Consider the following 19,352-nt stretch of genomic DNA (forward strand, 5'->3'; position numbering starts at 1 on the left):
ACACGAAAGAAATATTCAATCGTATAGGAGTTATAAAATATACTGTAAGTGGATTTTATTTATTTTCGAGCGGGATCTTTAAATATTATACAAAGTAAAAATACTATTTAAATTTTTTATCACTCTTCTATTAGACTTCAAAGTTTTTGGAATTAGAAAGATTATTTCTTTAAAACATTATTTTTAAAGTCCTTATTAATTTACAATGAATCTAATATAATTTAATCAATAATTTAAGATAATATTTTACTACGATATCGATGTTACATGTAAACAAAATTATTATCAGCTGTCAAGAGATGTTTTTATGACATGCTTGTCTATTGTCTATGTACGCCATTCGCCGCAGTTTCCGTCAAATCGTCAGTCAAACGTCAACAATAGACGTTGGTGGAAGTGTTCTTTATTTATTGTCAAGTTATTCACGATGTGCCACAGGAAGTGACACTTTTATTTTATGTTTGAGTGATCAAAAAACTGGTGCAAAATGCTTGCGGACGGAGAAATTGTTGGTGATGGGTCATGGAACCTCACGATCTACGTGACGGATATGAACGAGAAGCGTACAATGGTTGTAAAGGGCGACATGCATATCGGCGGGGTTATGCTAAAATTAACAGAGAGTTTTGGTAAGTACCTAATGCATTACTCATCATCTTTCTTGATTATTGGGGTAGAATTGAAATCACTATATTGTTATTCTAGATGTTCGATATTTATTTACAGAGACACATGTTTACCGTAGGTATCTGTTGAGATGAATCATTACGGTAGCTACAAGCGATAAAAAAGTTTACCCTTTTATCTCTTGCCGGGGCATAGGTCTCGTTTTTTTGTCTGTTCTTTCGTCTAATATATTTTCTATTGACAGAAAAAAAAACGCTTGTGATATTCTAAATGTTCTTACTATTACCACCTAATACAAAATATTATTCTTTGATTGTTTATGTTTATCAAAATAATATTTTTATCAGCTTACCTCACTGTTAAGAGGAAAATTTTAATGTATAAAATGAGAGAAAATATTCAATTTACTGCATTTAATGATGTCAGGTATTATCAGTTGTTATTAATAGCTGCATTGGCGATACAATGCAGATCAAATATTTCTCTGAAGGTTGAAAGACTGAGTTTGTTTGTAATACAGTGACATCACTTTTTCTGAAATTGTAGGATATCTACTGTTTAACGAAAACGAAAGTCTTCTATTTATACACTATACAAGTGATAACTGCGTTAAAAACAACCGACTTCAAACTTGTACTTGCAAAAATGCCCATAAAATAAAAACTACTGGGCCTATCCGAATAAAATTTTTATGGGAGCAATTCGACACCATCCCGCATCGAACAAAAAAAGAATTCCGTAAATCGGCTCAGAAACCTCGGAGTAATCGGTGTACATACATTAAAAAAAAAACATACCGGCCAAACTGATAACCTCCTCCTTTTTTTGAAGTCAGTTAAAAATTAATTCAAATTTGATATACTTAAGTTGAAATGTTAGGTATGATAGAAAAATTAAAACTCCATGTTTTAGTCTTTACGCTCAATTAACGCTAAACTTGTTTATTTATTACCAATTTATTTCTAAACTTCTTGACATTATAAATGTCTCATCAAAACTTTCCAATTAATAATTCATAACTATTTTATTTTTTCATAAATCAATACTGCACATAGGTGATTTTGTACACAAGTAGTACCGAGTCATAGAAATTTTAATTTGTTTCAGCCTAAATTTAAAAAACTTCTGCATCCATTTACTGACATTTTAACATGCTATTAATAATTAATAACCCGCTGTGAAGATTGTTTTATTTATTTTAAACATAATGTGTGACAGTGAAGGTCAAGCTAGTAACTTTATCTATTAAATTGTATGAATTAGTTTAGTTTTATACAATTCAAATTCATTATTCCATTTTAAGAATATAAAAAATCGGGTGTTCGTTTGGAATATAAAACCTAGTAGAAACAGTTCTAATAATAATAATAATAGACGGGCATTTCTCCGCAACTCGACGTCAAGCGCCTATTTTGCGTGAGAGAGGGAGGTGGGGGAAACCAGCTAAAACTGAAACCACCCGAGCTCCTCCATGAAGCCAAGCAGCTTGTGAAGGCTGCCAAAGGCTTCGGGGAGGGACCCAGGAGACCCCAGGTATCTTGCCCTGTACTCCGCAACCCCCTTACATTCCATGATGACGTGGGCTGCCGTTACCTCGGTCGCCATGCATGCTCTGCATAGCGGACTGTCTGTGATCCCTAGATTAAAGAGATGTTTGTTAAAGGGGCCGTGCCCTGTGAGGGTCCCTGTTATTACACGTAGTTGCACTCTACGTAGGTTGAGAAGCCGACGTGCAAGTCTCGAGTCAATGTCCGGTAGGGCTTCTCTGGCTTGCTTGCAGTCAGATCTGCTTGACCATTCCGCTCTCTGAGCAGTGCTAGTGAGCTGGGTAATCATCATCCGGGTCCAGCTAGCAGGTAGCGGAATAATGGGAAAAGGTCCCATGACCGGTGTTTCAGATGCCCTTCTGGCTAGTATATCAGCAGCATCGTTTCCACGTGAGCTACTGTGTCCTTTTATCCATTGTAATACTAGGGAATTTCCCAGGTCACATACCTTAGTTAGGGCTAAGTGACACTCAAGGGTCAACCCTGAAGTGATTTCATGGCTTTTGATTGCCATGAGTGCTGCTTTGCTATCCGATAGGATCCGAATCGAATAGTTTGTTACATTTCTTTTAATTATGGCCGAAGCTGCAAGTAGAAGTCCTAGGCATTCAGCCTGAAAGACTGTATTATGGGGTCCCAAGGGGTGCGAGATGTTAATGTTTAGGTCCTCAGAGAAGACCCCAGCACCCGTACCATTTCCAGTCTTGGACGCGTCCGAGTCGAAACAGTTCTATAGCTGAAATGAGACACGGGTGGCCGAGAGGCTGGCGTTACCATGGTACAGCTAAAAACGCAGGTTTTAATCCCTACTCGTAACAAAACGAATTTCATATAGTTAATATGTATGTGCCTTTAAAATTTTAAATAATGTTGTTTCCATTAGTAAAATATACTTCAATAACACTCAATTGTAGTAGAATTCAAATAATCATTTTATACATTGTCTCTTTTTCGGCCCAAGTAATAATTTGCAAATCACATATTTTGTCAATAATCATTAGCCGCTGATGGGAAAAGACTGAACAGGTTTCTATAGTTATAAAAGTAGTACCAGATTCGCAGGGGCTACTGAGGGAGGGAGTAAGCGATGTGCGAGCGAGACGCATGATGCGCGTACGCAGGCATGCGTCCTTCGCGGACGGTATGTTTTACTGGGCAAGTTTTTTGACCAATACAGGTGAACTACCGGCTATGACATGGAAATTACATCAAGATAGCATAGCAGTAGCAGTAGCTAGTAGCAGTTCACGTTGTTTAATCGATTTCGTAAATGTGTTCGTTACATATTTGTTTTATGATAAGTAAAAGCAATCGATAAATTCAATTGCATCATCTCTTGCACTAAGATGTTGTTACAGTACAAATATTATTTATGTTATTTCCATCATTATATTCATAAGAAATGAGTTAAGGCGCCTACGCCAATCTAAAAGATAACTTTCAAAATGGCGCTTGATATTCACCCACCATAATTTAATGTGTATGAATTATTCAACGTTTACGGGAACTTAAATATCTTGAATATTTTAAAGCGAGATAGTGAATTTGAGCACGATCGCAAAAATGGCTTGACCTTAAATGGCAATACTTAGAGAGCGAAAAAACTAGAGTCTAGTTACTAGACATTGAAGTAAATCTGAGCCGAGAAAAATTGGTGTCCTTATTGGGCCGAATTGCCTAGTTCTAGACGAATGGAAATAAGATACAAATCGTATTACCTATTTTAAACGTCTTATTCTCCATGGGTAATTGCTATTTGTATATTTTACATACAGTAGAACGTACGGTATTATGCTCAGCTATAATTTTCATCAAATTTATAGTTAAACTTATATAATATTTAAAATGTAATAAAAGCAAAACGTTTTATCGGGTAACAACTCGAAATATGTATTTGATTAAGTGTTAAATGTGCAATACAAAATCTGTACATATTGCATATCTACATTTCCTTTTAAAGAAACTCATATTCACGGCCATCTCTCGTATGGGCATAGCCAGATCTTTGACGATAAGTAATTGGTTATTTACCTCGTTAAGTTTGCTCGTAATATCTTACATGAATATATTACGAAATTAACAGAACAAGATCATATGAAAGTATCTTATGTTCTCGATTTTACTATTGAAAAGGATCTAATTGAAAAGAAAATCGTCGCAACCTATCTGCCTTGCTAAATATGTATCTACATGAATACGTCTAGTTTTTGCAAATAATATAAGCATTTCTTTAGATAAGATATGAACGTTTACATAACATCTACTTTAGTCTCAAGATTGAGTTATCTTTATATTACAATCGTTATATCTGTTACTTACTAATTTAGATTATTTTGTGTCTACTGTTAAAATACTTCAATGATAATGATATGCTTCATTTGGATATATTTTTTACCCCTTAAATTCGTAGGAATTATTGGTCTTTACTTGTGAACTGCTATTATACTTACAAATAATTTCATTCTCTTTTTTGCCTGTTTTATTAGCTTTCCGCCCGCGGCTACGCCCGCGTAATCACAGTAAATTCTCATGGGAATGAGATGTTTCACTGCGGTAAAAATAGCCTATAATATCACACAAAAATCATATCGTTACATCGCTCCATTGCTACGTGAAAGAAAGGCAAACAAACACTTTCGAATTTATAATGTTAGCTGAGGATAGTAAGGACCTACTTCATACAATATGTATATTCATAGGATATGAAGAAATTGCGAAAAATATCGTTAACTCCAAAACCCAACAATAAAACTTCACCAACTTAATAGACTCGAGTTCAAATTGAATGCACTTCCGTAAATAATTCCATAAGTCCGTAGTAGTTTTCTTCAAGTATCTATAAACTGCGAGATAACTATGTAGAGTGTATATCCGGCGTCTCCATCCCGCTACTAGATAACGTTATCATCCGCTCATTGTCCCCCTATGCAGATGAGGTGCATGACCAACGTGCTGTAGGTTGTTGACTTGGCTAAATTTAGCGGAGAATGCAGTATCTTACAGGGCGATTTTATGACAACTTACAACTTGATTGATAATTGTGAACGCACAATGGAATGCCAGATAAGGGGTTCAAAGTATTATACGAGTCAATATTTTGTTGGGTGAGCTGTTAGACAAATGAGCGTTTGTTTTGACTGGAATTATATTGGAAATATAAAGACTGAACCAAAAATGGAATTATGTAGAATGCTTTTTTACCGTTTCGTGATCTGCATTTAATATTATGATGTCAATAGATGTTTGCTCTATTTTCCTTCCATATCTAATGACTTCATAGCCAATATTTTATGGAAATAATGTGTATAGTTCTCGCCCATGATTGTGTTCATACATTGGTTGTACATAATACACATTCATCTAAATTAAGAATCGATTTTATTAGCTGATGTAAAGCAGAAAGGGTGGTATGTGCCTTATCTAAAAACGTTTACGATAATATTCATCGCCCCATGTGCCCACGTACACAGCCTGTCATGGTTAAATGTTATAAAGAGCCCGCATTATCGGGTATTAGATAAATTCGATCATTGTAATGGATTTAATCCATACACTATATATATATATATACATGTAGTGTTTCACATGCAATCAGAAGTCCCACACTGCTTCGTAACCTTAATAAGTATAATGACAATATAATTGGTATAACAGCAGTCTCTTGCGCAAGTTTAAACACAAGATTGACCATAATTATGTGAGTTGTTTTAAAATATATCCGGTAAGTAAATAGTACAACAATTGTACAAGATCGAGATGCAGCGTGGAAGGAGTGTCACCAACTAGGGCTGGCTGCCGGACGCTAACGGTCGCGAGCATTCCGCCCCCTTTCCCTCCAACCGGCCAACTAATTGCTTCTTATGCGCGAATGTCTGACCATTTTAAGTCTTTTGTGTGGCAAGAACTCCCAGCGCTATTCCCAGATTTGTCTCTGGTTCAGTTAAATACATATTCGTTCGTGGAATTCGCTAATTGCTTCCTGTGTTTTTAGTGTGTGGCTTTGAATTTAGGAAGTGTCTAAACTTTCTTACATTTATATCTTAACGTTGATTCTGAGAAATTACGATGTGGTCTTCAGATTTTCTTTATTTACCGTTCCCGGGATTCCCATTTCCTGCTTTGTACCTACCCTTTTTGTGAAATTTTTATAGTCATAATAAATATGAGTATGAAGAGTGAAACCAGATTATTTATGGATGAAGTAAATATTATCTTCTGCATCAACTGCAATTACATGCAATTATTCAAGATGATAATTGTCACTTACTATTTCCCGCGTTGCCTTATTCGTTATTTATAATTTCAAACGGCCTGTTATTAAGCACACTTGCTCCATGTTTCCTAACACATAACAAATTATGTTTATGTACTTGATTATAACAGCAGCGTCTGGTATTAAATTAATGTTGCATTCCGCACTTGATTTATGATATCATCTTAATAAGGTTCATCAATATCACGTCACCTCTTGTATATTACGATGTTGCTGATATCCTTGATGAACTTCCTAAAATCAGGTTTTATCACCGTATACCAAGTCGTGTACCAATGAAATAGTATATGTTTCTTTCAATAGATGTTGTATACATCGAATACTATGTGAGTCGTTAACCACAATACACATGGATGATTCAGGATCGCGGATGACTACTACAGCGGTCACGCATGATATGGACCGGTTTTTCTGCTCTACCATCAATGACGTCACTTCGCGGATTGGAAAACGTATTCAGAAGAAGGTGATCGGGTTGGGTACCTTCGAACGAATATATTCAATGCAATATTGACATCTGATTTGGAACTAATGAAATAAAAGCTGTATTTATTTTTAATTCGTGATTCATAGAGGTTGGCTCAGTGGATAATACGTTATTTATTAGATAAGAAAATATGTACGTGCCTATAGGAAAAACTAATCACTGTTTTAATGGTCTAAAAGTTGCTTTGTACTGGTTTTACGGCAGGCTTATGGCCCGTAATATTTATTTTGGTGTTACAGTCATAAATCGCCGCGTGAAAATTCAAACTCGTCTCGTTCCAATTCAAAATTCTATTTATATTCTCCTGACTTCACCCGAGCGGGTTACGTAGAATTTCTGTTAGAAACAATACGGTGTTTGTGGCTTGACCACGTACCAGTTAATACCGATTTAATTCCAATTAAACTTAGCTCCTTGTACATTCATTGAGCGCAATATATTCTAGTTCTACATTGTCTCAATCTTGCTGTATTTTGATAAATTAATCAAGCTACGTCTATTGATGTTATTTAACACGTATCACATTACTTTAAAACCACAACATATTTTTAGCCACCAGATATTGCCGTATCGCTAAAGTTAATGAAACTATCAAATGTACTACATATCAGTGGCTTTTAATAAATTATAGTTTGTTTGGAGCATAAGTTCTCAATTTCTCAATAGATCGAGAACACTAATGCTATAAGCATTAAGCTGTTTATTCGTTTGCAACATTAGTTATAGCAATTTGTTTATAATATACCTATTGAAACATGAAGCGGCAAGCGCATTTTAAACACATTTTAAAGGTTGCGTTGTTTTCACTGTGCACTCATAACTTGACACTACGTTATTTACTTTATCAGGTCAAGGTCCTCTATAACATCACAGCCACTCCTTTTATTTACCAATCCATTAAACGCAATTGTTCTCTGCAGCAGTTCTTTGTTCGTAATTCTGCCTTTAATGTTTTCTTGTTGAACACATCCTTTTTATACCCTTCATTATCTTGACCATTATGTTATCAAGAATTGAATTACGCTTGTTTCGGTTGTCGTTTTAGTTCCAGTGTCATTGTTGTGAATAGATTAAGCTAATTGCATTTATCATTATTGTGCTTTATTGCGTCAATGTATGATTCTGCCTTCTGGCCTCTGGGATACAGTAACTCTTTACGAATAATTTAAACTTGTACAAGGAAAACATGTTTCACGCCGTATGAGGTAAACTATATTAATAGGTATTTTAATTCAAGCTATTAAAGCATATTTGTCATAATTTAGAGAAATAACCTTGGCATCTGAACAAATTTCGGTGTAATATTGTTTGTTATAATTCTTACAAATTTTGACTTATTCCATTTTACATGATCCTTTAATTTTCTTAAACTTCCACTTTCATCTTTCTTAAATCTAGGTACTACTGGTTACTTCTCAGGCACAGTAAACTCTAGCGTCCTTCTTTCATCATTATCTGATTAAGTTTTTTCGTCGCGTATAAGATGCATGTTTACTCGGATAAATCTTGCGCATCTCATTTTAGCTTGAATAATGTAAAATGAATTTCCAGCCTATGCGCCCCTACTTCGGCTGTGAGTCATTCATTAATATATTCGTGAATAGAAAATTTATGGGCTTACACGGTACCTTAATTACAACCAGCGCCAGGTTACAAGCATCATTAAAATTTTCAACCTGAAACATCCTCGTTATTACTAGGTGGTTATTACTCGCTTTTCTCACCAGATGTCGATGCTCCAGTTTTACGTGTACGTACGCCAACACATTTACGATGCGGTGCCTGTCGTATTTCGTAACTTGGATTACGACAACAAATAACCGTTTCTATTCTTATAGTATTTATCGTAGGAGCAAGATTGTAAAGCTCTAGGCATTAATTACTGGGAACACATTTTCTGTGCCCAGTTTTATTTATTGGTACGTCTTATTAGTTTTATGGTGTAGATGTATGGGATAATTGAAAACGATTATTGGCTTATGTGGATCTGATGGATAAAGTAGAAGTGTTAGATGACTGAAGATAATGTGCTTTATTTTAATCCTAAGTGGGAAAGGAGCTGAGTATGAAGCTTGATGTGTAGTAAAATGGATGGAATATTCTTGAACCAGTTTCTTAATATTCTAAATTAAATATATTATAATAATTATGGCGTCTGCATTTGTTGGACTTTCATTAATTAATAGAAATATTTCATTTAATAAATCTCCGAATATTCTTTTAATATTGATTTTCTTATTTACCTATAGATACAAACATTGTTTCAAAGTGATATAATTCCTGGAATTATGAGATGGGATAGACAATAGTGGTAATGTCAAAAAGGTTACGAAAGGGCACACAGAAGGTGCCCGTTCTGACCTCTTTACTATGTAAAGAGAGGCATTTAATGTACATTTTGAACCGTAGAATAAATTTGTTTTTCATACTTGCGTAATGAAGTTAAGTCACGTACGAATGTAAAAAATTCAACATCTTTTCTCGTTTTTGTATTTACAGTTAGTTCTTTCGTTCATTGATATTTGTTTTATTATTTTAAACTGGTGAAGTAGGTATGTAGTGCTACAATTAAAGGAAATTAGTAATTCAATTTCATTCACTATATTTTTTCCTTTCTTTACTTTATATGCCTGTGTAATTGCCCCAAATGTATAAATAGTCTTAAAATCCGGTCCTCTTGTAATCTGCAAAGCCCTGCTTGAGACAGAGGGGTCGATGTGAAGAGGTCATTGATCTAAGAGATTCAAATACCCTCAATGTTCGTATGACATATGTTTCGTGTGATTCAACTTATTTAAAAGTATTTGTGGTATGACCATTCTTCGACCTTTCTAGTCTTTTTTACTAAAAATAAATTGTGAAATACGCGAGTGTGTCTAATCTTGCGTCTTGACAAGTTACACTCGACTGCACTTACCAAAGTGCCATTATGAAGAGAAGAGCAAGTCATTCTTGTAATAAGCTTGGGCTTTACATTTTAAATTAAAGCGAGCACAATCCCATTAGGTAGGTTCCTACGTGATCACCCGCATACGCGATGTTTATTATCCTTAGAATAATAATAATAACTTGATTGTCCTCATTCTGGGTTTGTTTAAATTTGCCTAAATATTTGACATGATAGCAAATGGTTTGCCTAATGATTGTGCGGTTAAGAAATATTTAAGCAGCTTCTTTCTTTAGTGTTTGCTGTACGCTTTTTCAGAAACATTAAATATTATTCTGGAGAAAATCTATCGCGTCGCTTGCAGTACTAATACATGGGTTGTAATGAAGCAATAATGCATTAATTTTCACCTCTACGCCGTGGGAAATAAGGATTTCCATCGAGCGATAAGTACAAGTGTCGGTTCCCACGCGAAATGCGTTTCTGTCTAAGTGGAGAGATAAATATTTGTAAACTAAACAACTGTGAGCCCCTGACCTTGCTTCGGTGTACTGTGACACGGATCGTGTTTTGTTTGAAATATTTGTCGGATAAATAGTAGGTAGCGAATTTACTTAACCTCAACTAATTTGAAGGTATAACACGACATGTGTACAGATGTACATGTGTTAGCGTGTACGCAGACATGTACATTTTTCTTATTGGATTTCTTCATGAGTGTTTACCTGTGAGGATAGCCGACTATTGTGAAGGTAATCCACCTTTACTATTGATGACCATTTGTTCAAATACACAGTTTTTTTGTTCTATAATGTTTGAAATCTGCTTCATTTTGGAAATTTCATTTTATTCTGGGAGTAAAGGATACGTTAGCTAATTTTTTAAAGAAGACTTTATTTTGCAATTAAAATACCAATATTGAATATGAGTTTAGATCAAAGCATGTTCTAATCAATCTTGCAAACCAAACACTGCATTAAGGGCGTATAAACGAGTCATTGCTCTAGAATTTAATCAACCAAATGGGATCCCAGACATCATCTTTAGTGGCACATGGCCGCCCTGTGGCGCTCCGTCCCAACTAAAATAGACAAGCATCTATTTATACGGAGTGTATCCGTTCTGCGCACGCGCCACTCGCGTAAATATGGCGCCGATTTGTAATGCCTATTCACTTCGGGGGAATTATAATGGATTTATTGGTCTATGCATATGCAAACGATAACCTATCTAGCTGTTTATGGGTGTGCTCGACTTCCTATAGGATTTCCTTTAGCAAAGCGATACTGATTACATATTACCTTGGAATTAACGAATGCAAGTTTGTGGTCTAGGTAATGATTTTCTCGTTGAACGTTGGTTTTTTTATGGTGTTATGACGTAGAGTCCGATGGCGAAGAAAAACTAATAAAAGGTTCTGATGAGCGATTCAGTCAATTGAAATAATGATGTAAATTCTCAATTATTTTAAGATGTACCTAATGATGAATGTTTAAATTGAAAATATCAAATAATGTTATTCAATCAGTGATTTAAATGTGAGTCGTACCTCTTTGTTATAGTTGAACTTTACGTTTACTGCAAAAAATGTATTTCAACATTTAATAAACGTAAAAAAAAACGTAATTTGATTTTTTTAAATCTCTGCACAAAGAAAGAGAAAAGTGTCGCGATCTGGGAGAGGCCTACGTCCAGCAGTGGACGGGAATAGGCTGATGTGATGATGAAATCTCTGTACATATTGTTTCATAGTGAAATAAATTAACATGCAAAAGGAAGTCACCGTTGAATTGCCCTTTCATTATTTATCATGATATTATAACTTGTACACACCTTTCTCTCCTTATAAAACAGGATGTGATGAAATTAATAAATTACACACCAAGTAGCTCATTATACTGTTAATCGATCATATTTTATAGCTTATAGAATTAATGCTGTATAATGTGTTACGTAAGGTACGCCAATTTACAAAAAGCTACTAAGAGCGGATGCAAAACATCAATCTTAGTTAATGCAAAATGCGATAGAAACTGATAATCCGGCAGCACTCCCACGCCCTCACATTGTTGGTAATTTTTCTGTTGACTTTATATCATCGGTCAGTATGATTAACTTTGAAAATAGATTGCGGCAAAAGTTTAAAGAAATAGACATTTGTCTATATAAGTAATTTGGCGATCGTAATAAAAGCAAAGAAGCTCTAAAAACGACTGTGAAAACTTGGATACCTACTATCCCGTTATGTTGTTTAGCCAAAATTTGTTGCTGTCCGACTTGGGCGTAGCTTATCTCCAGCCAATCTTAAATAGGATAATGGCCATAACGTGTATTGTAATAAAAGACTAACAAGTATCGAAGCCTTAACATTGCCACTTTGGTTTGCGTGTCCATAAATTAATACAGCCATTAAGGCACAGCAAACAAAAAACACGACTCGCCCAAGCATAATGATGTAACAGAGGTGACGCTATAACACGCCTATAAATAAAGTCACTTCAAACCTTACACCGTTTCAATTCATTGTGACATTGACCACACCGTCCGTCACGATGTTCCTGCGAGGTTTTAATTTAAAATGTCATTACAGAAACACATTAACAAGATGTGAGAATGCCCTGACACGATGTGCTCATGTGAATTAAATGTTAAACTGGTTGGCCTATTAGTGTACGATGATTGTTTTGAAACATAAACGAAGAAAATTTCTTCTGCCCTTTTTTCAAACATAGAGCTAACTTAGAGCTTCCTTTCAAATGTCAATTACCGACTTAACTTTTGAACAATATGTAGATGTAGGTACTCCCGAAAATTTTACCAAAAATTTTATTTTTTCTCATGATATCATACTCCAAGAAAAATGTATTTGTCGTCCATTGTACAGTTCTTTGAATATTTTTTTCCGCTGTGGTCACAGTCTTGATTCTCCTGCACAAATACGTTATCTGGGTCACGGTCCATCGTGAACCTCGTTTTGGCCCATGTTAACCTCTATAACTACAGAACTGCGTCATGATCGCTTATAGCAGAAACATTGATACGATAATTACAAAAAAAAGCAATGACGCATCGATCTTCGGCTCGCGCGCTTTCGCAGTTACTATAATATTTCAACTTTTAATGATTCTTTGAAATGCAATTAGTCCCATCATTACCAAATACCTTGTCTATAGGCATTTTGTAATTATTGTTCTACCTACTTAGTACTTAAACTAATAATTTCGTCGCCTTCAAATTGCTCCAAGCCAGTTTAAAACATGTTATCTTTATTCGAAACCAGATCATTAGTCTGTCCTTATTTTCGACATCAGTAATTTATTATGCATTCGTTATGCACTGCATTATTTAATAACTGTTTTTGAGTGTCGTGCCCCAATTCTTAAATTGGTTCACCGACTCTTTCAATTGTAATGGTATTTATTTATCTACATTGTAACACAGATAATATAAAATGAAAATAGTTCTCAGAATAGGTACATGTATTTTATGGCAATGTCAAGTCTAAGTACAGGTGGGAAAGGTCTTAACGGTGAGCAAAGTCAATCAATAGGAGAAAACGACACGAATACCTCTTACAGCTTAATTGATGCATGTGAAACTATCAAGTACTCAACCTACAACACTCCTAACTCTATAATAGTTTTAAAGCCCGCTCGGGTAGGGCGCATGTTTGAAAGTTGATTTTTTATCGCAAAAACTCTTGTTTTCCCAACGAGATTCCGACATTTGTTTATGGTTGTTGAAGAATATAAAAACTGTCCAGGAATGCAGTCTGATTTCTAATTGTAATTTGCGATGTCCATTCCGCTGCTTAGATTACATACGTTATCAATTTGCGTATGTACAAAGAATCACAATGGCAGCTGTCGTAACAGCTGGTTACCATATTGAATGTGACGTCAATGTATGGTAAGTTGATTGAGTGCACTTAGATTCACATGCCTTTCATGCGTTGCATTTGATATAATATGGTAATGTGAACGCTAAAATAATAATTTATGATAAAGTGACACTATAATTAAAATAACGTCTATTATTAAAAACATATAATTAATTTACCATTTCACGAATAAATGCACCTTTATTATCTTCAGACCCACCAATTATAAGTGAAAGGTTTTTAATAAAATGTGAGAGACATAATAAATACTCTTAGAGAAATAAATGTGCTTTTGACGCCTTACTTTCTCTTTTATCGACGGTTTTGAGATGGTTATAAAAAGTTAGTAAGAAGCAAGACATAGGTTAACAATTTGATTGACTGCGACGACGTTTTGCAATGTGCTAAGTGGATGATGACGGACATCACTCCCGCTAGTTTTAAAACGATGTTCCAACCGATCTAAATTACTGACAGACGAGTTGGCTCAGATAGCAATAAATCTGCGAAGTAAATGTTGCAACATTTTATCATGAGAAATCATGAGATAAAGTTGTCAAAAAAGAAATTCGCTGCGCTCCTCTCATCGCCTTATCGGACAAACATTTACTTGACCGAGATTTCTTTACGCATCCTTTATCAGACTGTTAAGTATCTAATAAACAAAATGTTCCAAATCTGATTTGGTTCAATGACTTCAGTATTTAACTGTTTGTTGCGATGTTTCACCGTTCACGTGAAGCATTTTTGGGGCTTCGATGGGGATGATTATTTAGCTTCGCCTCGCTAATAGCAGGCTTCTGAGCATTGCGCCTCAATTGATAATTACTCTAGAATTGCTAATTGAAGCAGCCGCAGACTATATAATTTGTCTAAACAGATACACGGTCACTGATCTCGAAATGATAAATGGGATTAGAACATTCGTGTTTAATTGAAATCTTCAATGTGCTTAAATTCATAATGCTACAAATATTTCTAAAGCTTATTAAACTGATGGTTTGGTTGAGTGAGTAGTATTTTATTAACTTGATGAAATGCCGGTAGACTACGATTATTTCTTTCGAAACACACGCGACCTCGTAATTATCTAAATAGCATTACGTATGCAATAGATACTACTTGGAATACTTAATGATTACTCTGTGTCATACTTTCACTATTTACCCACTGTTGGGAGTGGGCGATGACGGAAAATATGCGTATTGTTTGAATGTTTTATTCATGTATCTGTTTTTGTTTCAGGTAAAGGTAAGCTGCACTCCCAGAATTGACTGTGGTAACGTAATAAAATAATTCATCAAAAGCGGCTATGGACATTACATTTTCCTGACCTTATTTCTTTATTTTTGTTTTGTCGCAGTTGTTCAACCCATAATCTAGAGCGTACACCGGTTTATTATCTAATCTTGGATCTTACTAGCTGTTCTTTACTACGGACAGATGTTTTACTATCAATGGAAGCGTTGTTCCTGATGGAATCAGATTTATATCTAAATCTGTCTCTTCATTCGTGTGAAGTGATTCTTAAAATATATTGTAATTTTTGTTCAAAAACTATTTTAAGAAACTCAAATATTATACGACGATGTTATGTTTTTTGTTGAGTTTCCTGTTATTAGATCTTTAATATGGTCATTAGTGACAAATGCGTAAAATAGTTGGTTTTCCGTTTCGACACACGTATGTGGATGTCCGATTGTGCCGTAGAGGCGAATTGCGACATAAATTACAATATTGTTATTATAAACCTTTTATGGTTTATAGACTGTGCAAAGTGTCGCAAACACTTCGATAAAAGGAATATAAAGAGCTCATATTTCCCATATTGATCCTTATTAATTGTATTTCTACTACTGCAACCATAAAAATACTTTTCAATAAATTCAAAACATTCGTTCTTTTTAAGGCCCCTAAATAAATAGATTTGAAAATGCCATAGTTTAAATTCTTAACATTCGGCATTTCGCTTGGCTGAGTTGTATTTTAATGTAGTAGGCGCAGCAATCATTCGATTTATGCGGTATGCATGGACCCGAACTCCGAAGCATAAAAGGATTGGTCGTGGGCTAAACATAATCACATTTGATGTTAAAATAGAGCTGCGAGTTACAATTCAATGTGGCTTAATGCGTACGATCTCACACTATCCCGTACGGATACATTTATTACGACCTGAGGACCGGCCATGTTGACAGTTTCCTCTAAGATTGCTACAGCCGCATCCAACGTTTTATCTGTAATCGACGCAATAAAATTCCAAATTTATTATCTCTATCTTGGTTAAGTAGTTCGATTATCTCATACAGTTTTATTTAATTATACACCTTCCGGCTTTGAGATAGGACTCACTTTTGATTGGTTTATTGTTGCCTCGGCATAGTAGAGTTTACCTTGCCTGATCGTTGGACGATTTGAATCGATTTTATGGCCTTTGGTTTCCGATTTGTCGTTAGTGTTGGGATTATCAATTTACAGCTTAATGTGTGGCCCTTATCTACAGGTAATAAAGTGAATCTCCGTTATTTAAATTGCCGTAAAATTTTGTTTTATGTTTTAATTTCCATCTAAATTTACGTTACTCCTGCGGAACAATCGGCAAACAACATTTTTGTAATTCTTTTATGACTAATGTTAAGTGTGTTATTTTTTTTTTCTACATATTATGTGCCTACATAATCTGCATGATGGTCAGATCATTATTATATGGTGCAAAAATAATATAACAGTTGGGTAGTATTAAATCATATATACCTATTATTATTGATCTGACGCTATGAATATAATATTATGCAGAACAGTGTTGCATTTACAAACTAGATAAAATGGTCAGGGATGACTAAAGGTCGCGTTATCTAAACGAAACAATGAATAACTCTAACGGTTACACCAGTATATAAGCACAAATTGGCTTGATATTATTGAATTCATTGGGTTATGTCATAATAAACATGTATTATAAGATTTGTCCTTGTTGTTTATTACATCTCGACGAAGCCTTTTATGCCACATGCATAGCTATATGTTTATGCATATCTATATATATATAAAACTCAAAGGTGACTGATATAGTGATCTATCAACGCACAGCCCAAACCACTGGACGTATCGGTCTGAAATTTGGCATGCAGGTAGATGTCATAACGTAGGCGTCCCCTAAGAAAGGATTTCCCGAAATTCTTGCGGGAACGGGGAAAAACGGGGATACACGTACAAAGTCGTGGGCGGAAGCTAGTTGATAAATAATAATTCATTCCATCCTACTAATATTATAAAGGCGAAAGTTTGTAAGTATGGATGTATGGATGTATGGATGTTTGTTACTCTTTCACGTAAAAACTACTGAATGGATTTGAATGAAACTTTACCATACCATATAGCTTATACATCAGAATAACACATAGGATAGGTTTTATCCCGGAAATCCCACGGGAACGGGAACTATGCGGGTTTTCCTTTGAAAACGCGGGCGAAGCCGCGGGCGGAAATCTAGTTGCTAATAAATTAATAATATATGAAGTGTTAAACGCTTCTATATCTGTTTAAAGTATTATTTTATCATCGTACTGTAGTAGATAGATATTTCAATATCGACCTTTTTTCTTTACGTTCGATAGACCAGAAGTCAGAACACGCACTAGGTTTCCCTGAGATTTAAAACCATAAACAAAACGCTTATGATGTCTGTGTAAGTATTTCTCTTTCCCATAAAGCGATCCAGATAACCGTAACTAAAAGGATACCCCGCGGCTCTATAGCTATAAATAATTTGTAACCTTTGGCCAGAGATTGCTTCACAGCCATCAGGTGGTAGACCGCCTCCGCGACGGAAGCGGTGGGCGGAGATCAGATCTATCGCGCCCACACGCCGCTTATGTCACCGATAAATTTTTCATCTTAAAAGGACAGCTGTGCAGAATACTATTGTTACTACTAACGGATCTCTGTTTGTGAGACCCTAATTGATCGTGGTTTATGGTACGAATATCGTGTGTGGGTTTGATGGACTTTCTACGTTATCAATGCTTTGGATGATAACTTAGATGGATGACGTAGGAGATTAGATTTGTAAGGAATGTACCAGATCATTTGCAAGAGATGGTAATCACTGATCAGCTTATAATCTACAATCTTTATTGGCATTTTTACAAGTTAAATTATTTTCCGCGTCTTTGGATGTGTATATTTATACCTGAATCGATTTACACTTCCAGATGTCGATAATGAATACATCTGACGAAGGAGGAGAATTGCCAATATCTAAAGTATAATAGGTACATTCATGAATACTTGCTCAACTTCAGCGTTGCAATAATAATCTAGTTCCATTCTTTGATAGTCATATATTATCTGTTAACTGGTATTCTAGGAGAAAATATTCTTAGCCTAATCTATAATATAAAAATGAACCGCAAAGCGCATAACTCGAGAACAACTGAACCGATTTCGTTAATTCTTTTTTTATTACATTTCTTGAAGTACGAGGATGGTTCTTATGGAGAGAAAACGTAAAAATGTACCACGGGCGAAGCCGGGGCGGACCGCTAGTTACTAATATATAAAACGCTTCCGACTGTTACCCTAAAATAGTTACTCAATCGGTTAATTCAACAGGCATCAGCGGCCACAATGTAAATACCAAATGTAAACAACCATGAAAGTGGAAGCGTGTGTTGTCTATGTTTAACGAGTGGTATAAGATTTATTTACTTGATAACGGTTTTGTTTAATTACCCACTGTTTACCGTCCGTGCATTCTAGAGGTTAACATAATGTCTTAAAGCAGTATTGTTTGAGGGAGAGTGATGGCACTAGACGACCTATATAGCGCTGTCTTTCTTCCACACTGGAAATAACACTGCTTTAAGATATCATTGTTATGACTCCTCGTCATATAGTAAATGTTAAGCTGTAAATTGTTATAGCGTTATATTTGTGTCATGGTTCTAGCTGCACTTTCGTAAAGTGCATCGTGTCTGGAAAGTTCTTTGATATTCATACAAATGGTGATGGTGTCGTGTTCGTAATTTCTGTGCTTACGTTGTTTGAAACTTGAACAATCGACTATTTTGCAGTGTTAAAGTGTGAAGAAAACTCTTATGGACAATATATACACTTTTTGATAGACTTCGTCCAGATGAGACCTTTTCTATAATTTGGTTCCAAATCATGTTAAAGAAAGGGTGACAAAATGCAAATATGTACGTCTTCTGTAATTTTATGTTTCTGTACTTACCAATGAATAATGATGTGTTGACCTTGGTGTCGAAAAGTAGGTACACGATATTCTGAATATTAGAATGATAAGAACATAATTTTTAAAATCGTATCACGTACATTTATTATGATGATAACAAATTATTGAATGTATTTATTTTCAAACTGTTGTTAAAACAATGATTTGTCCCTTAAATATCTATATTTCAATTTCTTTTCCTAATGGTGCTAGCGGGAAAATCAAAAATTCGCAATTTCTTTGATTGAATAGTGTTATTTTATAATATTATATTAGTTGTAAGTACTAGCGCAGCAAAAACAAATTTTGTTTTATTGCAAAATTCTTGCATACATACCAACGACAAGGTAATAGGTATAAGGTTTATGTCTAGAGTCTTAGTCTAAAAAATGTTAAGATGGACGTCTGGTTCCGA

At 35.0% G+C, this 19,352-nt stretch overlaps 1 protein-coding gene across 2 annotated transcripts in view; it reads left to right on the plus strand.

Moving 5' to 3' along the window:
- Positions 1–357: 357 nt before the first annotated feature.
- Positions 358–19,352, plus strand: part of LOC123699621 (unc-112-related protein-like) — a 33,783-nt gene continuing 14,788 nt past the window's right edge. For both annotated transcript variants that reach the window (XM_045646614.1, XM_045646615.1), the window contains exon 1: positions 358–633. In XM_045646614.1, coding sequence (XP_045502570.1) covers positions 488–633 — 146 coding nt within the window. In that variant the 5' untranslated portion in view covers positions 358–487. The remainder of the gene's footprint in view (positions 634–19,352) is intronic.

Source organism: Colias croceus, chromosome 18, assembly GCF_905220415.1.
Source record: "Colias croceus chromosome 18, ilColCroc2.1".
Taxonomy (NCBI): domain Eukaryota; kingdom Metazoa; phylum Arthropoda; class Insecta; order Lepidoptera; family Pieridae; genus Colias; species Colias croceus.